The sequence below is a fragment of the Lutra lutra genome, chromosome 13 (assembly GCF_902655055.1).
Source record: "Lutra lutra chromosome 13, mLutLut1.2, whole genome shotgun sequence".
NCBI classification, from domain to species: domain Eukaryota; kingdom Metazoa; phylum Chordata; class Mammalia; order Carnivora; family Mustelidae; genus Lutra; species Lutra lutra.
This window is the reverse complement of record NC_062290.1, coordinates 70055570-70083312: the sequence shown is the minus strand read 5'-3', so window position 1 is coordinate 70083312 and position 27743 is coordinate 70055570. Positions and strand designations below refer to the sequence as shown.

Below are 27743 nucleotides of genomic sequence, written 5' to 3'. Positions count from 1 at the left end.
ACCCAGGCGCCCCTCTCTGCTCACCTCACCAACTGTCTTCTCACTAATGTACGCCCTCCACGGTAGCCAGGTTGGTCGCGTGGTCCCAGGATTCCTCCTTCTGCATATTTGCTCACTTCTGATACTCCTTCTACCCTGAATGGGCTTCCACCTATGCAAAACTCACTCATGCTTCGAGAACCAGCCCAAGCCCCACCTCCACCAAGAAGCCTTCCATGACTCTTCAATTTCTTCTCCTCTCCAAGGCTATAACTATTAAAAACCAAATGCACAATTTCTCACTTCACTCTATTCTGTTCTAACAATACTGTCTATCGATTAACCTAAGGTCTAAATATCAATGAATAATAAAAACTTGGCCCAAGTTTCCTTTGGAAAATTCCAGGATCCCCAAACATGGAAGAGGAGGTTGTCCCTTAGCCACTCTGGATCATGTATGGATGTGCATTTCTGCTATGAGAATGCCATGAGATGACACAAAGGTTAAGGGCACAAGGTTTGGATTCAGACAAGCTCCACCACACACATAGGTTTTGTGACTCTTAGACTCATCAGGTCACTCTTTGGGGTATCTGTCTCCTCTCTAGAAAAATGAGACGAATAATTTGTACCCCTGATTCATCAGACATGCTGAACCAGATGATAAACTTATGGCAAACAGCAGAATGTAAAAAATAAAAATAATGATTAATCTTATTGCTTAGAAATTAAAAAAGAGACAGAACCCTGTATAGCAATACTAGAAGGGATGACTTTCAAACTGGTCAAGGAGGAAAAAATAGCTAGCAAGGCTAAAAAGCCAAGGACTAGATTAAGGGTTCTTTAGAAGGCCCTATTGCTCGACTGCTCTCACTGCTGCTTTGGTGGAGGGCTCACGGTACATTAAAATAAAAGATGACATAAGGAGGGTGGCTTGCATGAATGATCTAAGAATATTCTGTGTCCCTGAGGAAGCTGAAGGACCTAGCCCTGGAATGACTGCTCCAAGAGCCGTGTACTGGTAAATAAAACCTTAGCTGGACTCTGTACTCGCAGCCAAACACCTCCTTTGGGTCCAGCTGATGGCTCTGAAACTGCTTGCAAAGTAAAGAGTCCCTGTGGCAGGAACTCATCCCTTACTGGGCACAGACTGCAAAGGAGTGAATCCAGCAAGATGCAAACAGTCCCTACTACTTGAACTTCTTGTGTCCATTTTTATTTAACTATCACAACCAAGACTTTTCCATAGGATGTTATTTCGGATGATGAATGAGTTAACAGGGAAATGTGTATACTATTTGGACATGCTCTCCTGGTCTGTATCATCAAAACTCATATAACTTATTTCTAAAAGTAAATAATAGTTGTTTCCAAAATATTATTTCTAGTATCTTCTTCCCATCTCTGCACCTTCAAAAAATCTTTTTCACATACTTCTTCTTGCTTAGGACATACCCTCTGCTGGATCCAGCAAGACTTTTCAGGATCTCCACCTCTGAATCGGGGCTCACTCAAGTTGGTCCCCCTAAATTCTGCCTGCATAAAATCCTCTGGAGCAGAACAACATTTGAAAGCAAGGAGAGGACCTATAGAATCATGCGTCTCAAGAAAAGGATTTTATCTCAAATATAATTGGGCTAAAATATCTAGCTCCAGTTCCAGAGCAACAAAATCTGATGAGGACAATCCAGGAAAATTCTTTCTTCCCAAAAAGAATCGAGATGAGTCGTTTTAGATGATCCGACCAGTAACAGAATGTATTTTCTGCCAAAGAATAAAACAGATTCCTTCTTTCTTTCAGTTACTTTCCACACCATAGGTTCCAGGAGACTTAAGGTAACATCTCCATCCACCAAAAGATGCCAAAATCAGACGTGGAGTAAGGAAGCAAACTCCAGCGTTGCTAGGAACTAGCTCTGGGTGAGGTCAGTAGTATATGCTTAGATTTCGGAGGAACAAATGTTTTTCTTGGCATGAGAAGGGGGAGATGGGTTAGTTGACTAAATTCCCAGGACACGGAAGACTTACACTTGAAATGTTTTTCAATCCTTGGCACATGAAACTGTGGCTAATTCACAAAGTCACAGAAATCTCAGGCAGGTGGATTCTTTGGGAAGGGTGGGTCACGTGATACACAACTTCGGGGTGGTGGTGATTATGGGGGTTTCGTGTTTGCCATGGTTGCCAAGTTCTAACAGCTTAATGACTGAAGACCGCTGGGTATACGACGGGAGATCCAGAATCACTGTATCACTGCCTCGCTGGTGTCGCAAACCTCTGAATTTTTCTAGTAGAAATGCCATTCTTTGTAATAAGCATTAAAATAAACTCTAGATCACATTTTCATGTAGAAGTTCTGAGGTCAAAAAGGGAAGGTTAGTCTTCTCTGGTCAGATAATTTCTGTGACCAGCGGAACCTATTAAAAATTACGGTCAAGCCATTAAAAATGATGCCTTGTATCCCATGTGTTGGAAACAATGGAAATCTTTGTACTTCACAATTATTCACTCTAGAGTCTCCACTTCATTATTGTCATTTTTAAAGAAACCACCTCTTCTTTTCTTCACCCCAAGAGAAATCTGATTGCAATTGGAACCTGTGTGGAAGGTCTGATACCCTAGCAACTAATTGGATCCTCTTAAAGGTTGAATTTTATGTTTGACCTATTTAGAAATCTGAAAAGCTTCTCTTTGAAAAGCAGGCATCTCAGATCTTAATTTTTAAGTGTCAAGTATTGCTGCAGTCAAGGTTAAATGAGTTGATAGCTTGGCGCTAGACTCAACATAATTCTTAGAGAAGACGTTCTTTTAAGCTTAAATGTAATTCATGTGCTAATTTTTAAAAAATTCTATCCAATGCCCTACATTTCATATATGAAATAAAGAATAAATTTAGGTCAAGTTACATTGCAAGTGGCATCTAGGAATAGTCCTGTTAAATATAAAGCTTGATGATGACATTTGCTAAAGACGGGATTAATTTCATGGGTATGGCTGTAATCCCTGCCTTCTACCCCACCCATTACCAAGGGCAGAGGTCAGTGACACAATGCCCATAAGCCAAATCTGGCCTTCCCTGTTTTTGTACTTAAAGTTTTATTGGAACACATCTGTGTCCATTTATCTACATAGTGCTTATGGCTACTTTCACATTACAATGGCACAGTTGAATAGCTGTAACAGAGACGGTATGGGTCACAAAGCTGGAAATATTTTCTATCTGGCCCTTTCCAGGAAAAGTTGGCCAATCCCTGATTTGTGTAGAAATGGACCAGTATCAGTCTCATAAAAGAGTCTCTTCTAGTGAATATATTATGTTAAAATCCTGGTGGGTAAAATTTTGAGGAAGAATAGAAAATGTTATCAATCCATGAGTTTTGTTGGTCAGTTTTATCCTATAGCTTCTTTGAATTTGGATTTCACCGCAACCAAACACTGGGGAGATATGGAGAACAAGCTCACCCACTCTGGGGTCCATGATTGTATATACTTGGTTCTGTAAACAGGTGACCACTTGAGTATTGTGACTCCTCTCCACCTCTGCTACACTGTCTCCTCCTGAGGGTTGGAAAGGCTTATGTTCTGTTTCAACCTTCGGTTTCCCACCCTACAGAAGATCTTGTTATGCACGGAACAAGGGCAAGTTTAAAACACTTCATCAAGGTAGATCTCTTCTTCTTGCAGCATGTATCAGAAATTTCTGTTAAAGCAGTCCATGAGATTTCATCTTTAGAATGTTTGCCTTTTGAACTTGACTCTTAAATGGAAATGAAAGAAATGTGCCCTCCTAATTTGGTTCTGTGGAGTGAGTTAGACATAAGAGACTCAATACAGTTAACTGGATTGAAAACTGTGATGTCTCCAAGAAATCCTTGGTCATTCAAAAGAAGCTGGTATTTAACATGGACCTACAGCTAACTGCTTCCATCAGAAAATTATGGGACAGTACCAGCAACATATCCACAAGTACAAAGAGAGCCCTGAGAAGATGACAAATAGGAGAGTTACCAGAGTAGAAGGTTGGGCCAATAAAAGTCAGTCTTCAGAGATAGTGAAAGTCAGAGGCTCAGAGAGAGAAGCAGACAGGGAGGAAATCCTTCCAAGCTCCCAGGAGAACCTATTCAAAGGCACTGGGAGTGGAAACGCAGAAGTTAGATGCTGGGGGGTAGAGAGGGGTAGCAAGCACAGAGATAGTGGCACGCATCGGTATTATATGCTAGCAAGGCCACTCTGGAATGGGGGTAAACTCAGCACGTAATGCACGAGACTCTGCTATGACAAGAAGTGCCTACAGTTCTTTAGTGAGAGATATCTGGCTAAAAATGTGCTTATCAAGCATTATTCTAGAGTTTAGAATAGAAAAGCCAACTGAAAAATTCTATCAGAAAAAAACAATCACAAAGCTCCTTACAACATTCTTCTTCTGATTCCTAACAGTGAAGACTTCTCCACTGGGTGGACTGTACCAAGACCTATGCCATAAAGAGAGAAAGGTGTCATGACCATAGGTTCATGGTGTTCTCCCTAGGTTATCATTAGGGCATAGACTAAAGAACTATGTCATCCTCATTCACCTTATTTATTTTGTCCCTGTTCTTAGTGTCTCATTTTTGCTTTAAACGCAGCACAGTAGCTAATTTCTAAAGCAGGCAATTCCATGCAGCATAACTGGGTAGACAGAAAAACAAAAATAATCCATTCTTTGGGGGACATTCAAGGGAGGAAGATAATGAAATGTCACCATTGGCCTGACTTTGTATTAAGGATATAGCTCAATTTCCAATGACATGGCCACCGCCCGTGTACCATGCAGCTTCTAGACCTCACCACATCTCTTAACTCAACTAGGCTATTCTAGCTTCTTTGTTATGTTACAGAGGTGTGTGTCCATGTATTTTTCTGTCCTGAAAGCAGAGACTGGGGAAAAAAGTGTGCTAAAACCCAGTCCTACATTTTCTGTGGCAGGAGAAGGAACTCAGTAAACACAAACACAGCAGAGCACTTCCTTTTGTTGACAACCTTACGATCTCCCCTTAATGCATTGTTTAGAATAGCAATTACGTGTCATTTCCCATTATCCTACACACAAAACCACCGCAGCGCAGCCATCGCTCTTTCTTCCAAAAAACCAATCACGGAGAAGCTAGAAAGGATTCGCGTGCTGGTGAGACATGTCAAGACGGACAGCCCAGAGCCCAAGAGCTCTGTTTATGTACAGAACAGGTATGTGGCGAAATCGCCCCTCCACCTTCTCATTTCTGCCCTCCCGGCTCCCCTCCCTCCCTTGCAGCGGTTCCCTCTGGGTTAGGAGGGAAAGCAGCTTTGGAAGAACCTTCTTTTTCATCCCGTTTCCTCCTGCCAGAGAAGACTGGCTCGCTCTCAAGACTGCAAGCATTTGACCACGGCACACAGCAGTGAGCATGTCAACCAGTTTTATTCCCATCCCTTGCTAGGGAATCGAAAAGCCAAGGACACACTGGTGATTTCCCTGGTTTTATAGCTCTCTACTCCCCCCAGGCCTGCAACACATTTTTGGTGCTAGTGTTCACAGTGTCCTGGCATCTGCAGTGTGGGAAACCCGAACTGAGAGCCAACAGCCCCAGAGCTTCTCCCTATTAAAATGTGCAATTGGATTTCACATGCGTGTTTCAAACACCATTCAAGGCATGATTTACAGGCTACTGTCTAGCCCCACAGCTGTTTTTTCATCCCCCAGACTTAGTCGTTTCTAGGAATCCACCATTATTAGCTCCCTAGCGAATAGTCCTCCCAATTTCAACCTCTTCAGTCATTCCTGGGCATCCAAAGCTACACAAGACCTATGGGAAGGACTCGAGAAAATGTTTATTAAACAAAAAAACTACGATTCTTTCCACAGAATTATTCACTCATGAGAACAGCCCATTTGATGCCTTCTTTCTGTTTACCTACCTTCTAATGAAGCTTCCCCCCCCCATCAAATTAAACCAATCACTGCTGACCCATTGATAAAAGTTATTTATATACATTAAAACCAGCACAAGTCCAATGACCTCTGTGTGGGCCTCACTAGTTGCCACCCAGGGCTTTCACAGTTGCTGAGTCCTTTCTATAGAAGGGAAAAGAAAACACTTCTACATATTGCAAATTATCTTCCTGTGACTGACTAAAGACAGACCCTCTGTATGTTCCGCAGAGAGTCAACATTCTACTATCGTGTTTCCGCGACCACCCACCCCAAGGTCCCAACCTTGTCTCACTTTCAAGACTCCGAAATCACTCCTGAAAAGCTTCGAACTCAGGCTTAGGGTTATGTTTGGTTCAAACCCAGGCTGACAATATCTTCTCAATATTTGGTTTTAAGCTGTCAGAGGACCAGGATGGTACTGTGTTTGTATAAGATTCTTCCGTACAGAGCACAGTCCTTGGCAGAGTATGGACACAGGTGGAGTGATTGGTCCGCAGGAGTCCCCTGCCCTGTGACTGAGGCCCACTGTTCAAGGGAGGAGAGCAAAGGAAAAAGAAATAAAGGTCTGACATGGGGAGAAATGTCCCAGGAAGAGCCCTTGCTGGAAATGGCGTGTAGATGCATTGATTTCACCCAAATGGCTCTGCAGGTGTAGTTTCCCATTTCAGGAGAAAGCAATTAATTAAAAATCATATGAATAAAGATGTTATAATCCACATCAAATGACATTTTGCCCTTTGTTGCTCTATACCCATCTTTTCCAATGAACAGCATCTCAAGGTGCAAAGAGAACATCCTGTCCCCTTCTGCATAGGCTCTCTGCCCCAACCCATCCTCCCAGCTCCGAGACTCGAAGTCTCCCCAGAAAACAACAACGCACACCTGGCTTCCTCCCACACTTTGAACTACTACACAACAATCGAGGAGATCCACTTTGTTACAAGCCACAGTCAAAATAACAAGCCTTTCTTGTTGAGTCAAAGTCCTTTAGGACAAGAATACCGGTAAGTAAGGAGCTCTTGTGTTTTACATAGTTTTTGACGGCTGGAAAGGCAAGGCCACCAAGTTCCCTAACTCAGTAAAGGCAGCTTTAGCCTCGGGACTCGCCTTCCCTTCTACTCCCACAGCTGTCTCTTTGCAGACCTCAGGAAGGAAGATTACTCATTTACTCTTTGGATAATCTGATAATCAGGCCATGTTGACATGCTGAGCTGTCAAATCTTCAGGTTACCTGAAGAGGCTCTCTTTTTAAACCCTTACATTAAAAATAACCCCAAATTCACACTTGTTATCAATGGCCCCCAAGGCCAAAATTGCAAAGGATGAGAATCGCAGCAGTAAAATGACCATTTATTCAATACCCATCATGTGTCAGACGTTTTCTCTTTACTCTCTCCAGATAGTTGGTGGAGACAGTATCATCATCCAAGCCTACATGAGTGTGGAAGCCACAAGTGCCCGGGAAAATACAACTGGCATCGAGAGAAGTCAGACTCAAAGCCAATCCTCTGTTGCCAAGAGCCCATGAAGTTTCCTTCCAGTCCACTAAGCTCCTCCCGAGAACAGAACAGTAGACCTCAGGAACAGTGTGTTCCCAGGCTGGGAAGAACTTGAGCTGGTAGGAGATGTCTGGTGACTGTAGGAGCAGGGAAGGGAGCAGCTCTGGGGTTTTGCAGACCCCGACAATCTGTACACTTCCTTCTGTCCTAAGCACCTGATTTCTGCAATCCCCAGAGGCAAGCTGAGCAGTTAAAACACTTCTGCTTCTTGGTCTGGTCAAAACAATAAGCTGTCCTTTGGCTCACTATGTCACACCTGCCACTTCCCCACAACTGGGGGACACCGCCAGCGAGGAGACCCCTCCATGGCTCTCTGCATTTCTGAAGCTCCAAACCTTGGCAGTTAAACCCTCTTCTCAGCTGCCGCTTCCTCATCAACCTTTGGCTACCAGAAATCATAACATGACCCCTAAATTGCAACAGGATCAAAGAGACTTGCCCCCCATCCCCTTCCGTCTCCTCCTCTGAATTCTGTGTAGCGTAGTATGCCCCCGCCAGACTCTTCATGCCACATGTTTTTTTGTTTTTCAGGTTTTTGTTTTTTTTTTTTAAGAACAACACATACTATAAATAACTAAGTAAACAAAGAGATAAACCTGCCTGGTATCCTATCTACTTTCCTGCTCACAACCACACGGGAGACTCCCAACACTAGTCCATGCACACGGAGCACTCTTTCCATGAGCGACGCTCACACGGTCCAGAGAGACATTTCAGCCACGGCACCAGACAGTCACCAAGGGCCCCTCACCCTCCCACTCCAATGTCTATAGCGTTTCACCTTTCCACATTTCTTCCTTCACTTGAACCATTGTGGTTTTGTATTAGGTTTTCCTCTGGAAAGAATGACTGGCAGTTAATCCCAGCCCCGCTCCGCCCTGGGTGGTGAGCTAGCACTCGCAAGCCCCTCATTACCATTAGAGTCTTCTACTTCTTCGGCTGGGGTAGCTTTCTGGGAGGAGTGGTGAGCGTGGGAGGAGAGCAGACTGACAATTCGTGGCCTGGGGAGGGTCAGGGCTTTTCCGTGGACCTTGAGGGAGTGTTCCTTCAACTGGCTGATTGTCATGGTGGAAAATGAGCACCAAGAACACTTGTAGGCATGTTCACCTGGAAGAAGATGGCGGTAAGGGGCAGAACGGGAAAGGAGGGAAGGGTATAAGGTGGGGTGGAAAACAAAATGGCACAGTTAATTCACACAAGAGATGAAGTACAGTTAATTCACGCAAGAGATGCGACTTCTGAAGTTTCAGGGTCTAAGAAGCCTCACAGACCAGCTACCCACTCCTTCCCACAACCACAATGCTCCTCTGGGACTGAAACTCTTCCATGAGCTCCATAATCAGGTGACCTGGTCCCTTTTCATTTCATGCTCTACTTACAGGGACAAACCCATGCATGGATTCCCCAACAGGGAGTGAAACTGAATGTCTACGATCCCTCCTTCAGAAAGGGTTCCAGTCTCTCATTCTCTCTCTCTCTCTCCACTAGAAATGACCACGTCGGCTTTCATTCAAGGATGCTTTTTATCATCTGCAGAATATAATATGCTTAATTCTTATTTCAAGGGCCTATCAGTGGCTTTCCAAGCACAGGGTAACTAAGTGCAAACTCCATTGTGCTATTTTCATTCTCTGCGTCTTTGCTGACTATACACCTCCTTGATTCCACACATCCTAGTTTGTTTTTCTGGACCAGTTCACAAACCTCAGCATAAAACTCCATGCCCCTATCTAATCAATAGTGCAGAGAAATGGGTAAAAGTAAGTCATTTTTTTTTAAATCAAGAGAGAGTTGTATATGTATAAGCACATGTGTATCTCCAATATTCTTTGATAAACAGGACATTTCAGTAAAAGTAGGCATTTTTATTTTAATTATTTTTATACCATGGAAACACAGTGACCAAATGAGACTATGGCTCACCTTTGCCCGAAGTCAGCTTTTAAATTAAGTGCATTTTAAAAAGCCAAGCTGTGAAATGGACATGCTTATGTTGTGGGACAAACACTGGTTTGATTGACTCAGAAAGCAATTTTGCTTTTTCTAACAAAAGGATGTGAATCCTCATGCTTGCAGCTCAGTATCTGCACTGCTCCAACCTGATACTAAGAAAATATCCTTTAACATACAGGGTTTCCAGCCATAAGGAAATGATTAAGTAAATATGGACCAGCTTCCTGATGAATGGTAATTCATTAAAATAAATTCTTAAATAATATAAAAAGTAACAGAAAATAAAATAGTGATCTTCAGAAAAACAAATAGAAAGGCACGATGTATTTTTGACTCACTTATAATCACAACTGTTAAAAATAATTATAGAGGCCATGGTTGAAAGGAAGTGTTATCAAACGTGAACAACAGTGGTCTTTAGAGAATAAGATTATGGGGTGACTGACTCTTATTTCTTCTTTCATTTCCAAATTTCCTCTAACGAGCAGGTTGGTTTTTTATTTGGTTGTTTTTTTTTTTACATTTCTTTTTAAGGCGAAATTTTAAAACCAGAGGTAAGGAAAGAGAAGGAAATAGAGGGGAAAAAAGGAGCAGAAAGGCCCTTCAGCAAGGAAAGTTTCGTGGGCCAGTGAGGGGGACCTGTGGACAGAGCCGCGGAGCAGGAATGAGAAGGTAAACCTCTTTTGCTTGCTCTGACCCAGCTGAGATGGGTTGTTCCCTGCCCAACCTTGAAAATGACTCAATGTCTTCACATGTGAGGTGAGCGCAGCAACCCAGATTCTGCACTCAGCCTCCGCGTTGCCACTGATGACTCCCATAGCACGTACTTCCAAGAAAGCCTTGAAGAGAACCTTGAGTGACGCAACACACTACAGCCCAAGATGGAAGAGAAGTTCAAAGTCAGACGACCCCGACCAGAACCTCAGTCAGTCCCCAGCCATTTTCTGGGAGTCCGGATAATGCCCGGTTGTCAACAGTTAACTATTACTATAATAAATATGGATATATAGAATATCATTTATCATATAACATAGAAATACACATGTCAATATATATTAATCATTGTATAGAATACCACGGCCCTTCTTATTCCATTTTTAAGTTTTTTAATGCAAGTCTGGCTGCATGAAGTGGTTAGGTAGTGGCAAGTAGCACAACATGAGAGAGAATTCAAATCCAGATATTATTTGATTTGTCTATGTGACTTTTACCCTTTAAAATAAAACAATCCACCTAGCATGGACAAGATGACACGAGTGTTTTGGAAAACGCACTGGCTTTTTGCAAGCCAAGCTGCTCTCAAGTGGCTGCATGCCGTGCCACAGACAGCAAGGTTCCCAGGTGTGCAGAGAAACAAATTCTAGCATTCCACCTCTCTTTATGGATGCTTCCTTCTCACCAACCAGTGAGCACAGAAGGACCGTGTGCGTGGTCACCTCACTGCCCTGGAGTTTCCAGGCAGCCTCTGGTACTTTCTTAAAGTCCTTCGCACAAGGCCAAGTCATTTACCCAGCTCCTCTTGCTAACAGCGCTTTGGCCAAGGTGGAGATCTGTGAGAAAGACTCTCCAGGATGCTGTCCCAGCTGAAGAATTTAAAATATGCACACATGTCACAGAAGAGCGGTCTGAACCCTGAAGCCTCTTACTCCATAGCTTCAGTAGACTTTTCCTGAAAGTATAAAAATACGAACAGAAGTCTAAAACCAGTCTCCCCATCCCATCCATGCCCAGTGGGGCTGGGAACAGCTGGATGGCTTCAGGAGTTTTATTCCATGAGGCCAGTTCGACAGGACCCAACACCAGGAAAGCTGATTAAAACCTCGGAGAGGGGGGCGCCTGGGTGGCTCAGTGGGTTAAAGCCTCTGCCTTCGGCTCGGGTCGTGGTCCCAGGGTCCTGGGATCGAGCCCCACATCGGGCTCTCTGCTCAGCAGGGAGCCTGCTTCCTCCTCTCTCTCTCTGCCTGCCTCTCTGCCTATTTGTGATCTCTATCTGTCAAATAAATAAATAAAATCTTAAAAAAAAAATTTAAATAAAACCTCGGAGAGGGATTCTAACTAAGGGTGTATGTGTAGTCAGGCTTCCAGGTGTGGCTGAGAACACCATGGAGAGGCCCCCAGACCCCTCTCCAGCACCTTCCCTGCACCACACCTCTTTCCTCTCCTGCCTGAGCTCTCCTGTGCCACCAGCAGGCATCCTCCATCAGATGCAAAAAAGAGAGGCTATCTGCTTCTTGTCAGTGATAAAGATGCAGGCTGTTCTTCTGAAGTCGAATTCTTAGTGAGTGGGTTATATGGCCTTGAACAGGTCACTTAATTTTTATATCCTCCTCTGACGATGAGGGGGACACCACCACCTACCCTTTAGGACTGCCATGAGGATTAATGAGTGGGATGGATATAACATGATTAGTGCAAGCCTGGCGGGTAAGGGACTGTTCATGACAGAAGCATGAGGAGATGGAACAAAAGAGTAACAGAGACCAGCACAACTTCTGGACACTCAGGACCCAAGTCATTTCTTATCTCTTGTAAGGAAATGTATTTAAGGGTATCTCATGAGAAATCTTGCATGTCTTAGGGACTCTGTCCCTTTGAACTTCCTCAAGATTATACTTTCATTTTAGTTGGGAATTATCTTCAGTAGATGCTAACAGTTCATGCATTTCCATTAGAAAGGCCAGGTAGGAGCACCTGCGTGGCTCACTCAGTTAAACCTTCCGCTTGGGTCATGATCCCAGGGTCCTGGGTTCAAGCCCTGCATCGGGCTCCCTGATCAGCAGGGGAGTCTGTTTCTCCCTCTCCCTTTGCCCCTCCCCCTGCTCATGCTCTCTCTGTCTCTCTCTCTCAAATAAATAAATAAAATCTTAAAAAAAAAAAAGGCTAGGTAATTTAGAAATTCCTATAAGAAACCAAACAAACAAACAAAAAACAGGGGTGCCTGGGTGGCTCAGTTGTTAAGCATCTTCCTTCAGCTCAGGTCATGATCCCAGGGTCCTGGGATCAAGTCCCGCATTGGGCTCCCTGCTCAGCAGAAAGCCTGCTTCTGCCTCTCCCACTCTCCTTGCTTGTGTTCCCTCTCTCGCTGTGTCTCTTTCTGGCAAATACATAAATAAAATCTTTAAACAACAACAACAACAACAGAAACAAAGCCTGTTAGTAGCACATCTCAACTATGACTTAGGTGACATGGGCTTGGTCACCCTTGGCTTATTTTGGCTTCAGGTTATTCTATAATTTTTCTTTAGGTTTTTTCATTAGATTAAAATAGAAATAAATAAGCAACCAAGTCAAGAATAACTTCTTCTCATGTGCAGGATAAGAGACTTTGACTTTCGCTCAGGGAAGACCATAGGATTTCAAATCCAGAGGACTCCTGCATCAGGAAGGCCAACTCACCAGCGTGAGCCTTGAGTATATGTGTTTTCAGCCGGCTGTTATAGGAGGACTTGAAGGAGCAGAGTTTGCACCGGAATGGTTTATGGTGTCCGTGGTGGGTTTGCATATGGCGATCCAAGCTTGATGAGAAGAAAAATAGAGAGAGAAACAGGACAGGATTAACAATTACATACCTTTTTCTCCCTGCCCTTTTCCAGCAATCCCACTTCTAAGCTGCTCAAAGTCATTTTGCTCAACCATGGTGCTTACCCAAACCAAAAACAACAATGACAAAAATGATAAGAGTGGTCATGCCTACTTGAAAGGGAGGGGCTCAAGGCAAGAAGATAGCAAGAGCCTTTTTGGATTGAGATACGTGGCAGTGGGAACATTTTCCCTTCCCTGGAAGCATGTATAATCGGAAGAGGGCATCCAAAGAGAAAAGATGAAATACCAGGGAATGCAAGTTTTCTGCCAAGGTGGTGAGGAGTGCCTATCAAATAGTCCCTTAACTTATTAAAAAAAAAAAAATTAGAGAAATTTTGCATTTAGAAAGGGCTTTCTTTTAAAATCTCAACTCTGTATTCATGGTGAACACTCAGGAGGGGAAGGGAAATTCCAAGGTAGTTGAACTACTTGCAATGGGCTGTCACGTCTCCAACATCTTTGTAAATATGGAGGCAACTGGAAGGTAGGTTTCAAAGAAGTCTTGTGATCCAAAGGCCACTTATCCCTTCTGATAAACACTACCATGTTTGCTGTACCTCAGTCTTCCAGAGCAACTTATAAAGAAGTTATTTAATTATGGTGAACTCCTAGTATTTCCTAATAATCAGCAGTCTAAAAAATAATAAATCTCCCAAACAAGGTGTGGGAAGGTGTTCTAATTTGAATCGGTACCCCAGAGAACTAGATTCCTTTCTAAATGACTCATCTGGGAATGGTGTTGCTTACCATTTAAATACACAATGTTTTGAGCTCCAAAGCTGCACTTTCAATCACTTCCTGACATCTCCCTCTGGGTGTCCTTCAGCTTTCTTAAATTCAACCAGCCCTTAAACAAAACCATCAGTACCCCCGGCCACCTCCAAACAGCAGCTCTTCCTCCTTTCCTTGCTTTCTTCCTTCTTTCCTTCCACCATTCTCAGTCAACCAGACGGAACACCTGGGTGTCATTTGCCCTCTACTTTGTCTCTCATCCCTCATCCCCTATATTATAGTCAATTTTTCCAAATCATTAAGATCCTACTTCTTTCAACCATTCCCAAAGTTCCATTTTAACTTCTTGGATTACCTACTATTACTGCCTCCTAATTGGTTCCTCCCATCTTTTTGTCAACTCAAGAGCATGAGCTATGGAGTGAGACTGCCTGGGTTCAAATCCCAGCTATTGCTTATAAACCAAATGGCCTGGGCAAGTTACATAAATAAACCTCCTCACCTTTCTAATCCACAAAATGGAGACATAGTGGGACCGTACCTCACAGGGCTGACTTAAGAATGATAAGAGATAATACTTGAAGGCGCTTAGCACACTGCCTGACACATAGTAGGTCTTAGTAAATGTCAGCAATTATGATGACTCTACTCATTTCAGTCTTCCTTTTGCTGGTAATGTAAATTAAAACGTCTTAATTCTGCATTCAAAGACTCCAAATATGGTCTCTACTCAAGTCTTCGTACTCTATCTTCCCCTATTCTTTTACATATACCTTAAAGATTAGTCAGACTAGACCACCAGCCCGGCACCCACCAGCCTCATGCTCCATTCCACGGGCTTATGATCTCATCCCTTCTACCATGCTGTACGCCCATTCCAAACTATACAAGTCCTGTCTGACTTTTTTTTTTTTAAGATTTTATTTATTTATTTATTTGACTAACAGAGATCACAAGTAGGCAGAGAAGCAGGCAGAGAGAGAGGGGGAAGCAGGTCCCTGCTGAGCAGGGAGCCTGATGCAGGGCTCCACCCCAGGACCCTGGGATCATGATCTGAGTGGAAGGCAGAGGCTTAACTCACTGAGCCACCCAGGCGCCCCCTGTCTTCCGACTTTAAGACCTGACTCAAATGCTCCCTACTCCATAAAACCTTCTCAATTCTTCCACAGTGGGTGTCACATTACCCTTCTCTGAAATTTCATAGCATTTTACTGTACATTTTTGAAAGATATGTGCCTTGTTTTGCCTCATTTGTGTGCTTGCTTTATTTATAACTCCCCTAGCCCCTAAATTCCCTTAGCTCCCTGACCATGGCCTCTTCATCTTTATACGCCCCTCATATACGCCCCCAAGTCCCCAGCACACTGCCTAGCACAGGGGTATCCATTTATTCACAGGGATTTGCCGAGCCTCTACTGGGTGTCAGAAAGCAGGACAGATGCTGGGGAATACATACTTCTTAAACTGATGAGAACTACACAAGCTTCACGTCGGCACACAGATCTGACAACAAAGATGAGACATTAGTCTCAGTAGAATTCAGGATCTGTAACCCATCCTACCCTCCGGACAAGCATTGCCTCCTTCCAGCTTTCAACAACTATCCAGCACTTTATCTTTTTAAGAAGCAACCAACCCAACATTTACTTTCAATCATCCTAAAGATAAACAGCATGTCAGTCTTCTAATCGGTCACCTCCATCCAAGATGGTGGCACACATTGCTCATCGCGTATCCCTCTCAGACAGTTCAGAGAAAGGCAATAAAAGGTGGTTTCTTCTCGGAACCATCCCCCTTCCCATCACCCCCAAATGGCAGTCACAATACTCCAAATCCATGACTCCAAAGCTGTGATGGGCCTCAGGCAGCTTCTTTGACTCAACCTCCCTTTACTTCAAAAGCACCTCTTGGCATCAGGAACCTCCTTACTTTTCAAGGTCTTTTTAAGAAACATCTCAAGCAATGGTTCTTTGGTCACAACAGGGAATGAATAGTCCTAATTTTACCTCCATAGACCCTCAATTTCCTAAATGGAACTTTACTTCCTCAAATGACGATGAGGTTCTGGATGAATATTTGACGGATAACACCAATAAATTCCTCTACTTTCTAGTCTTTTGTAAATCAGAGCAAGGCCTCCAAAATAGCCACTTGTGAAAAAGACCTGTATTTGCCACGTCTAATGTTAAGTAATCTGGGGCTCTTAGCCCCATTTGACAGACGGGGTGACTGAGGCTCAAGGTAACCTAAGCAGCAGGCGAAAGCCCTCAGTGGGGCTCTTGGACGCCTCCACCCACCCCCCACCTCACTACCCCCCAACCCCTGCTCCAGCTCAGCTGCCTCCCGCTAGGACACCTCCCTCCTCCCCACCTGCGGGCATGCAACAGCACTTACTTGTGCCTGAAAGCAGAAACAAAGGAGCAATACTGGCAGCTGTACTTGTCCTCGCGGGTAAACATGGCCAGGGCCAGATGGCTCCTCTCATGAGAACGCAGCCCCTGCATGGACATCAGGACTCTGTCACATTGACTACAATGGTATCCCCCCGGCCGGGTTTCATCCTCCAACATTCCATCAAGCAAGCAGTGTTCACCATCCACCCGGTCCACCAGGGTGCCACTGGCATCTTTGGCGACTTCCAATCCATCCAGGAACAAGTGGGAAGGGTCTTCGGCCTCCTGCTAAGAGAACCACACACACACACATGCCCCACCAACAAAATAAATATCCATCATCATCGTCTTCAGCACTCCTCCTCTCCCTTCATTCTCCCAAACTCATCAGCATCTCCAGTTCAAGCTTCCTCCCCTGCCTCTCCAGCTCCCCCTAGAGGGAGAGCAAACCCGCCTGCCATGCAGTGGTGGTGATGTGAAGGCAACATGTCCGGGCACAGGCTGCCACTGCCTGGGAAACACGAGAGAGAGGCTCTCCCACTGTGAAGACCATTCACTCACTTTGCTCCCATCTTAGAACGAAAATTCAAATTGCCATCCCACCTGAACTCACACAAAGCAGGGTTAGGGTTATGGCTCAGAGAAAAGAAAGGAAGGAAGAGGAAAACACAGCAGAGAGGTTTGGGCATCTAGGAGCCAGTGTGGGCCATCCTCGGGAAATGAAGGAAAGGGAAGGACCCTGCCCTTTGCCACCCATGCTCCTCCCCACCCTGCGTACAGTGACTTAACCCACTGAATGGGAGGCTGCTGTATGATCGACTGAAAAACTTGAGGAGCCCGAGTTTAAGATACCCGTGTTTGGAGGTGACTCCTTGGGTTACTGATTACACACGAAGAACTGCTCTGTCTCCCTCGAGTGACTCCAAGAAACAAGCCTGGGACACACTGTGGTGGCACGGAAGAGGCTGACTGCCGCTGCCCCCAGGGGCCACTGTTGTGCTGGGAGCCAGAGGGGTTTCTGTCTTCAGCGAAGGAAAGCAGAGACTTTATGTCCATGTTACATGGGCAAAAACAGGTCACCAGATGGAGAAAGGCCAATAATGAAAACATATTCACGTATCTAGAGAGAAATAGCCAAGCCCCAAACTAACTAACTTCTCTGCTCAAAAATCCGTGCTTAGCCATATCCTGGAAGGCAGGTCCCCGAAACTGTGGCTGCTCTCTGGATTATGACGTCCAAAACAGGCAGCCTAATCGAAGGTGGGGCAGGGAGAGAAGACACCAGTCAGCCACATATGGGTAAAAAAGGGATAAAGGAGCCAAATTAGGGCAAGGGGTTCCTGGGGCCTACTCTGACTCAAAGGCCCATAGTTTTAGATTTCATGTATCTCACGCTCCTCAGAGGACCCAGGATAAGAAGTGAAAGATTCTCCTGGGCTCTCTGCACCATCAGCAGGATGAGAACAGTAAGAAGTCAGGCAGTGGGAGGAGCAGAAGATGATGGGAACAGGACCCACTTGATTCCTCTCAAGAGCTTGGGCAACTTGGAAGAGCGTAACACCTAACGGCACTACATGCAGAACAGAAGAGCGACCCAAAGCCTCCTGTCCCGAGAGGCCCGGATCTTCCGTTTCCACCAAACTATCCGCGTGGAAGGGAACCAGATCGAAACGCGACCGAGTTGAGACACGAAAGATGAAGAGGGTCCAACCTGCAAAAAAATCAAAACAAGCCAGACCGATCCAAGCGTAGCTCAGGAATGCCCACATCCTGGGACGCCCTTTCCTGAGCTGCTTTGCGCAACGGTGGGGGGGGAGGGGGGAGGTGGGCGGGGGGGGGGGGGGGTTAATCAGTGACTCGAGCGGCTCACACACCTGACCGCTCATCCACACCTCCCCCCTCCCCGACTCTCACCTTCACGGCGGCGGACACGGCGGGGACGCTGCCATACTGGACGTGCTTCCGCAGGTGGTTGCAGATGGCTCGGAGCGTCGGGTGCACTTCCACACAGAATTTACACTTGTAGCCCACCACCTTCCTCTCCTTGATCTTTGGCACCTCTTCTAAGTGACCAAAAGGCTGGTAAAATACAGTGGTAGCCATCAGTACTCCGAGCCCTCCCTCGCACGCCGGCGTTTACGCTTGTCGCTTACTAGCGGACTTTATTTCAAAGTGGATTAGGTTAGAAACCAAGGGAGAGATACGGACGTGTGTTTACAGAACGAGGTCGTCAGAGCCGTGGCGCGCTGCCTGCCACGCAAAAGTCTCCGGAACCCACACATGTTACGACTTGTGAGGAGAGCAGAGTTCTGTGGAGAAGCGTCATGGTCACGGCCACCGCGTCGGGTGGTTTTCAAAGCAGTGTCAACCACGCAGGTGAAACGTTGCATAGCTACGCCATTAGTGAACGTCTTGACCAGGAAAAATAACCGAACAAAAAAAACCCCAAAACCGAAAACCAACCAATCAGACAAATCTACTCCTGGAGATGGTAGGTTCCTGTAGCAGACACTGCGGACCAGCACCACGGCTGACACCAAGAGACGGCCCACAGCTGCCTTAGAAAGAGAGCGAGCGGCGTCGTGTAACGGGGCCTCACGTAAGGCTACTTGGCGGAAGGAGACACAGAGAAACCACCCCGGCCCTCCCCGGGGGAGCCTTGGGAGAGTGGGAGGGAGGGAGCGGGGCCGTGGAGAAGGGCGAGCCTAGGATGGGGGGCTAATCAAGCTCGAAACGTTTAATTGACTTATGGAGCTCTCTGGCAAAGCTAAGTCACTAGGAAGCCTGTAGCAGTTTGGCTGGCAACGAAGAAGTGCATGTGGGCACCAGTGATGAGAGGCCTCCTGGGGGAAGGGAAATCAAAACATAGCCTTACCCTCTCTTGTTTGAAATCTGCAAAAGCACCATCTGCATATTTCTGCTTGCTCAAAAGCTGTTTCCTCCTCTCCTGACGTTTGGCACGCTTCTGGAATTCCTCATTGTGAACGTTCAAGTGTGAGGTCAGCTCCGCTGTGCTTTGCAGTTTGCTATCACAGTGCTTACACTGGTAGGCGGGGCTCTGCAGGCGGGGGCCGCCGCCCAGGATGACGAAGTCCCTCTTGAGGTCCCGGCTGTGGTGGTCGGTGTAGTGCATGCACAGCAGCTCCGCCGTGCTGAAGGACAGTTTGAAGCACCTGACGCAGCGGAACGGGAGCCACTCGGTCTCCGCAGCTTCGCTTCCCTCCACCTCGGCCTTCTCGAAGCTGCCTCTCTCCTCCTCTTCCATCAGCACTGGCTTCTCGTGCTCGTCCGCGTAGACGGCCGTGAAATAGCCGCCCAGCTTGCTGGCGTGCTGCTTCTTCGGGAACACCCCCGGGTGGCGCTTCATGTAGTGGGACACGATGCCCTTCTTGCTGAAGGACTGGAAGGAGCACAGCGAGCACTTTTTCTTCTCCACGGCCCGCCGCAGCTCCTCGCTGAGCTGCGGGGAGTCATCCTTGGGCGGGGAAGGGATGATCACCTTGTTGGGCTTGTCGCTGATGGTCCGGGAGGCGGCCAGGCAGTGGGTGTAGTAGGCATCGATGTCGTGGCGCTTCTGGTAGTGGGCCGCCAGCCCCTTGCGGATGGGGTTGGTGTAGGCGCATAGTGCGCACTTGAAGAGGTTGTTCTTGCCCTCTGGCTGGGCGCGGACATTGTTGTGCTTGATGCGGTAGTGCCTGGCGATGCCCTTCCTCGTGGAGCAGAAGTACTTGCAGAGCTGACACCGGAACACAGTGTGGGAGACCAGATGCGAGGCGGAGAAGTGCGACGTGGACATGGGATCCTCTCCCATGTCCTCCTCAGCAGCGGATACCTGGGAGGGGCTCACTTCCGTGGTCATCTCGGGCTCCAGGGAGACTGGTAGCTTCGGGGGCGACGGGGAAAAGACGTCGAATTCGGGCTGATTGTGGTACTTCTCGTAGTGGATCTTGAGCTTCTCCAGCGTGCCGTGTGTGTAGGGACACAGTTTGCAACGGTAGGCGCCGTAGCCTTGCTTGAAGATCCTGCTCGTCTCCTCCACGTCGTTCTGGGCTATGTCCGCGGACTGCTCCACATCGTGCACGAAGTCCTCGGCGGTCACCTTGATGGCCGGGTGGCGCTTCTGGTAGTGCGTCAGGACGCCGTGGATGCGGGTGTTGATGTAGGGGCAGTGTCTGCATTTGTAGACGGCGCCGGGGTTGATGTCGATGTCCTGGGCAAAGTCGGCAGCCTTCACCTTCATGCCGGGGTGCTTCTTTCCGTAGTGGGTGAGCAGGCCATGCAGGTTGTTGTACTCAGACTGGCAAACTGTGCACTGGTACGGGGTGGACGAGATGGCCGGGTTGGCCGAGGCCAGCTGGATGCTCTTCTCTGGGGAGAGCCTCGGGTCATCTGGGCACTCTGCGTCCTGCTCAGGGAGTGGAGTGGGCAAGCTGTTTTCGCAATTCACGGGACCCACCAGCTCTTCGGCGGAGGGGGGGAGGGGATTCTCGATGGCATCTTTCTCCTTGATGATATCCAGCAGCACCGACTCATCACCATTCATGGCCCAGGGATGGAATGCCTGGTAGTGATTGGTGATGTCCCAGATGGACATGGCCTCAAAGACACAGTCTCTGCATCGGTACGTTTTGGCTTCTGTGGGCAGCGCAAGGGAGGGAGGGGATGGGTCTGGCCCAGCCCAGAGTTTGGTAGCCATGTAAGTGTAGTCAACGTAATGCTCTGGATGCCTCCTCTGGTAATGCAGGAGCAGACCGTTGGGCTCTGTGTGCGAATAGATGCACCACTCGCAGTGGTAGCCAGCTTCTATCAAGCCATCAAGGAACGCCCACCGCATGATGGACGTGACTGTGGCCTTCAGGGCAGGGTGGTCTTTCTTGATATGCTTCCTCAGTGCATAGAAGTAGGGGGAGGTATACGAGCACTGCCTACACTTGAGCGCTCGAAGTTTCGCTTTGTCCCGCTCCGCACTGGAGGGGGCCATGAGCACACAGCTGGCAGGCTTCTTCTGGTTCCGGTCACAGAGGCTTCGGATGGTGGCCGTGTGCTGCCGGATCACATCTGCATTGGCCTTGAAGTCTCGGTGCTTCTTCTGATAGTGAATGAGGACACCCTTGACCGTCCGGTTCCCGTAATCACAGTGCTGGCAAAAGAACATCTCGTTCTCCACAGGAGGGCCATCTCGCTCAGAGCTGCTGCGGTTGAGCTGTTGCATGGGGGCGGGTGGCCGAGGGGAGCCTTGGGGCCCCTCAGACCCCCTCATCATTGCAGCTGTGGGAGGAGCCTGTCTGATATATTTGGCAGTGACCTTTATTTCTGGGTGTCTTTTCTGGTAGTGGACAAGCACTCCCACAACTGACCGATTGCTGTAGGAACAGTGTTTGCAGTAGTAAAGCTCAGTACTGAGGTCTGGTGGCGGGGGTTGTGGGGGGGGTGGGGAACCCATGTTGGACATTTTGGGAGACATTGGAGCACCCACCTCAAATGATAATTGAGAAAGGGCAGAGCCCCTGTCCACAGACACCATTCGCATGGTTTTCTGGATCCTAAAGTAGGAAGCCTTTTCTTCCGGGTGTTTCTTCTGATAATGAACCAAGACAGAATGCATGTTGGGGCTTGCAAACGAGCAAACGTCACAATCGTAAACGACAACAGTGTTAACTGAGGGGTCCTTCTGATTTTCACATTCTGGAGTATAGGTCTTTGAAGGAGTGTTTTTATTAAATGTAGCCGGCAGACCGCCACCGCGAGCCACGGGAGTGGAAGTCGCCATGCTCTTGGGGGCTGAATTCAGAATCTCCCTCAGTGTCTGGGATTCCGTATTCAGCCCTTCCTGCTGCTCCACAACATAGCTGGAAAATATCATCGCGTTGTTGATCTTGACTGTGGGATGCATTCTTTGGTAATGCGGCATCAGGCTTCGGACGTTCGGGCTCGTGTAGGAACAAAACCGACACCGGTAGATCAGGTCCGAATGGTCGAAGTTGAGTACATTCATGGCTTCTGGGTGGTGTTCACCGTAATGCTGCTGCAGGTCTTCAAAGTTGGTGTAGTCAATGTAGCATTCCAGGCACCTGTACACGGCACTGTGGTCGTTGGGGTCCAAGATGTACCGAAAGCTGAACTTGATATAAGGGTGCATCCGTTGGTAGTGGGTGCTGACGCTCCGGGCCGATTTGTTGTTAAAGTCACAGTGTTTGCAATAATAAAGCCGTCCAGAGTCACCAAAGTCTGTGTTCTCGTTACTGTGCTCTGTCCCATAGATGGGAGTCTGGGTGTTCAGCAGAGCAGTACTGGAAACCTGGTGGTCTTTCATGTTGGCCGAGGAGCCATAGTAATCCTCTTCGTCTTCGGAAAGGGTGAGCTCAATTTCTGCCCCGTTGGTGGCATTGTAGTCGTGGGCGATGCTTCTGAAGCTGGGCTCCTTTTGGGGCTCGCCGGCGTCTCTCGCCCAGATCTGCTGGGCCGAGAAGGATGTGGACACCTCCATGACCGGCTCTGTGGGCTCTTCCTCCCTGTCCAACTCGACCTCTATCTCCACTTCATTGTCTTCCTCTTCCTCCTCGTCGTCCTCCACGTTGATCACCGCGTCCTCCTGCTGCTTTGTCTGGTTGATTTTGCTCTGCAGGTTGCTTGCAATCTCGTCGATCCTCGTTCTCTTCTTCACGGGTGATAGATCGAGGGGAAAGTCGTTGGCGAGCTTCCTAGAGGCCTTAGCTACAAAATTGTTCTTGGAGGACAACCCAAGAATTGAGGTCTGACTTTTCTTCACAGTGTTGCTGGAAGAGGGGTGGCTGTCTGTCTCGCTCTCCAACGGCAGGCTTGAGGGCTGCCCCTCGAATTTTGGCAAGTTGTCGCAGAACGAGTGCTTGTGCTGCTGATGGACCCGTAGCCCTTTCAGAGTCGTGGTGGAGTAATTACACATGGTGCATTTGTAAGGGTGCAGGGGTGGGGCTGGCACGGGCGGCTGGGGCGGCTGCACCGGCGGGGGCTGGGGCTGCGGCTGGGCTGGCACCTGGTGGGGCGGCTGTAGCTGTGGTGGCTGCGGCTGGGATGGTGGTGGGGGTGGCGGTGGCGGCGGGGGTGGCGGCTGTTGCTGCTGCAGGGGATCCAACAGGACCCCCGGCTTTCTGCCGTTGATGCTCGAGCTCTCATAAGACATGACACCTTCGTTCAGGGAAGCAGAAAGGCTCTCGCTCTGGGAATTCACAGCATCCCAATCTGACGTTGTACCCGTGTGACACTGCTTGTGAGCCCCAAGCTTCAACGAACTCTTGCAAGTAAACGGACATTCATCACATTTGTAGACGGCGGTCTTTCCGGACAAATGGATGTTTTCTATGTGACGGGAGATGCTACGTCGATGCATAGTGAGGAAGGGACAGAAGGGGCACTGGAACCTATTCATGAACCTTCTAAACGGAATCCCCTTGGTCTCCAGCAACTTGTTGCCGTCCGAGCCCATCAGCTGCTCTGCAGATATGCCTGACGTCTGGTGATCCATGGCATTCAAGCCATTCTCGCTATCTAGCTCATTCAACTCTTCATCAGAACTGGAGTCATTCAGCATGCTGTTGGTTTCCAGGTCAGCAGAGGAATTGGTCATGTCAGCCATGCCATAACGCGATCTCTCCGCCAAGTTAACAAGGCCAGAGTTGTGAGGGGACTTCGGCTTCATCTGAGGGTAAGACACGGGTGGAAACTTGGAAGCGGACGAAGAATTGGGTCTCATGATGGAGTTACTGATGGAGCCCCGGAAGTTGGAGACGTTGGCGCTGGGCATCTCCCGGCTTGCAGCATTCATGGACAGATAGGTGGAGTTGGAAGTGGGGCTGGGGGCACTTTTGTTCTGCACATCGGGGAGGTTAGTCCCTTCTTGCTGCTGGCGGAGGCTGGAAAGGATCTTGACCATGCTGCGATGCTTCTTCATCATGTGATCACACCAGCGCTCCCGGCGGGGTGTCTGGTAGCTGCACCACTCACAGCAAAAGTTGCCTCGAGACTTGGTCAAAGGCTTGACCATGGACTCTAAGATGCTGCGCTCCACGACCTCTGCTGGCAGTTCCTTGCAGGGGTCCTGCAGGGACACGGGTGGGACCACAGGGTCTGGCATTGGAGCAGGGGCAGGGAGGGGAGCAGTGGTCTCCTTCAAATTGTTTTTGTGATACATCTTCTGGTGTTTAATTATTCTCGCCCTCCTCGGTGACTTGTATGTGCAAAACTGGCAAGAGAAGACCTTTCCAAATCCCTCATGCATCATGATATTATAATTTAAGGATCCTGGAACAGGGGGGCCCGCTGAACTCCCTTCAGCTTGAGCTCCGTGGACCTTCCTTGTGTGTTCGATGAGGAGATTTTTTGACCTGAAGTAGCGTACGCAGAACTTGCATTGAAAAAACTTGTTTGTTGGTTTGGGATTAGGGGCAATATGCTGACCGTAATATCCTGGACTGTGGCCATAGTAGCTTCCGGTCCCCAATGCAGTTGCATTTTGACCTAAAGAGAAAGTACGAGGTAAGTGAGAACAGAAAAGCAAACAAAAGAGAATTAAGAATTTCATCATGCAAATCAATTTTTCTTTTCAACTGTTCTTCATTAATAAACATCACATTCGAAAGTCCTAATAACATCTCCAGATGAGGCCCTGAAGAGTATTAATGAAGCATTAATGAACACACACATAGCGCTTCTCACAGATGAAAACGCAGTGTTCAGCTTTAGAGACGATACTCACCTCATCTCCACTAACGTGCCCTAGGGCTATAAAAAGATGCATTTCCCATACTGTGACATTCATCCCAGAATTCTACAAGGTACTATCCTGTTCTCCAAATTGAAAGGAAACTAAGAGACATAAAGGAAGCTAAAAGGACAATAACATAGGACACTCAGGTAGAGAAACGTGACGCCCTAATTGCAAAGACAGCTCGCAGAGAGCAAGGAACTCTGAAGAAGCCACATGTGCCAAGACCCATGGCTACAGGCTAAAACTAGAGGGACGCCATGAAACAGATCAGATACGCCCAGAATCAGCAAAGATTTACCTGATAAATCCTCTGCGATTGCAAATTCGTCCTTTATCGAAGAATACTCCACCTCTGTCTGGTTACTGGCGTTCATGGACCCGGATCGTGGCTCATTAGCATTGTCTTCAGCAACATCAGTTGGCTGCAGAAATGCTGTGTGGACATCCTGGATGTGTGCCTTGAGATCTTCGTAAGATGGGGCTCGGAAGTCACAGCCATCACACTGTAGCACCTCCATGATCTGGGCCTACCTTCTCACATTAGGAACCTGTGACAAAAGTCAGAATACAGTGTCTGAAGAACTGTACTAGCTAAATATCCCAAGTCGATGAGGCTACAAGTCCATTAACAGAAACATTTCTAGTATCAGCAGATCTTACACTGAACTTTGCCAGTTGGAATGTCCACCAAAGAAATGCAACCAGACGTAACAGGGATAGTGTCCTTGAGATCCAAACATCAAAAAAGTGTAGGGGCGGGTGGGGGGGGACCCAGATAAACATTTTCCACTTTGATATAAATACATCTTCAAATGCCATTGGTCAAGGAAACCCTTAGCAGTTCAAGAGTTTTAGTAGTTTCTGAATTTCTTGACTGATTTCAAATTTCTTGTCAAGTCAGTATTGACTTTGATTCTGGCTTGGACCCTTTTTTTTGGGGGAGGGGGACTAGAACCTTCTCTGAAGTAAAGAGGATGTCTGTACAGAAAAAAGGACAAATTTCAATCTTCATTAGCTGTTCTAATATTAGAACATTGATGTTTCATCCCCAAATGGTGAAATAGTATTGAATTTTGGGTGGTGGTAGAGAGAGCTTTTATTATGCCTTTTGTTATTCTAATACTTTAACTGATATTGGGGTATGCCTCTTTCCTCCTTTCCCCAGTTTAGTTGTGTGTGCGCACGCACATGTATGTATGCGTTTCATAAGCTAAATGGTTATTTTGCTCTTTACTATCTACCAATTACAACCTAACACCTTCTCCAACTAATTAGGTCATAAACTATTTTTTTCTCATGAGATTCTCCAACCACCAACTTCAAATGACAATCCAGTTTCTAGTTTAGAGTTGTACCTTGATACCTCGGTTTACATTAAGGTAACAAACACAGTTTTGAAGAGGGGCTTCTAAGCCGCGACTCCCTTCCTACGCCTCTCCTTGACAAACATGCAGTGTGTACTTGCCAACAAAAAGCTGCAAACCTGGGGCAGAATAAAGCAAAATTTGCCCAGCTACCTTCACTCTGTTCTTCGCTGGGTGACGGAGAGACACAGATAGCTTCCCACTAACTCAACGGAGAGGCTCACCATTAAGCAATTAAAAATGTATTAGAAGGTGTAGTCTATCCCATCGTAATACATATCTTGAGCTGAGATACCCAGTTATTATCTTAATCAGTGAGTTACTTCATGGAGCTCACCGCAAACTCTACTGCGTCACCGCAATCTAGAACCAGATGTCCAAGAACTAAAGCCTTCGCCAGATCTTCCTAGACTTCTACTGTACTGCAACTTTTGCTACTTTTAGGGCAAAAGGTAAACTGATTCTGCAGGAGGAACAAAGTCGAGCGATGTGTCAAATGTAGAGAGAAAGGAGCCATTGCGGGTGGATTTTCTATGAAAGAATGCTCCTGCTGATAGCCTGCTAAAATAACTTCTGGCAAGTCCAGCTCTGGACAGACTGAGCTTGCAGAGTGAGACACAGATATTTACCTCCTCTTCTTTCACCCAGCAATCTATCCTTTTTCAATAAACACTGAACGGTGCACCAGAGTCTTTTCAGCTAAGTCTCAACATTCGAGAGAGATACACAAGCTTTTATGCCTAAGCGCCAACCCAAATTGTGTGGAAGAGGTTGCTATCAGCTCTGGATCAAATTACAGCCGTCACTGAGGCCCCACCCCACTTCTCCTTTCGCACAGTCCATTAGACCTGAAAACAAATTTTTCCATGGTGCAGACGACTCCTGCATTTAGAACACTTCACAGAAAAAAGCAGACCATCCAGTGTGCACTCCCCATCCCCCAAGCCTAGCCCTTTCATCTCAGCCAAACAAGCCACAGCTCTGCTGAATGTGTTTATCACACTTTCAAGAGATATGAGCTCCTGCGTCACCGAAGCTCTAAGACTCACTAAGCTGCCCTAGTCCTCTGAGCTTCAGGAGCGGCCATTTTAGCTCGGAGCTTCTCTTCCGTGCACAACATGGCTTCTCTGGGATTCTGCTAGGCTGACAATCAGAAATGAGCAGTAGAAGAACAGGCTGGGCTCCTCCTATGCTCTTCTGCTCCCAACAAAGAATGAACTGTTTGCACTGCTTTCCCAAAAGCAGCACCTTTCTCCTCCTCAAATGTCATTCACCAAGATCTCCGAAGGTTCTTTTATCCCATGATTGATAAGCTTGTTCGTTAGTCCCAGCAGAGCTGACTGGTTATGGCAGGACGATCCTGGACCAGACCCTGTTCTACAGCAGGATTTGGGGGTGGGCTGGGGGGGACCTCCAGAATGCCTTGGCTTCTTGGGAGTCGTCCTTCCACACACAGAAGACATACCATCCGACTCTGCTTGCCAGATTCCA

General features: G+C 47.2%; 1 protein-coding gene across 17 annotated transcripts in view; it reads right to left on the bottom strand.

The window, feature by feature from the left end:
• ZNF462 (zinc finger protein 462) overlaps positions 1–27743 on the bottom strand; it is a 139981-nt gene that overhangs the window by 58831 nt on the left and 53407 nt on the right. For 6 of the 17 annotated variants that reach the window (XR_007122153.1, XM_047698959.1, XM_047698956.1 and 3 more), the window contains 6 exons: positions 25187–25436; positions 19021–24638; positions 18060–18224; positions 16147–16433; positions 12835–12953; positions 8401–8592 (listed from right to left, as the gene is read on the bottom strand). Coding sequence is in view for 10 of the 17 variants with exons in the window: in XM_047698959.1 (XP_047554915.1) it covers positions 8401–8592; positions 12835–12953; positions 16147–16433; positions 18060–18224; positions 19021–24638; positions 25187–25406 (6601 nt within the window). In the remaining 7 variants the exon portion in view is untranslated. The other 11 variants (XR_007122155.1, XR_007122154.1, XM_047698962.1 and 8 more) reach the window with 7 other exon arrangements.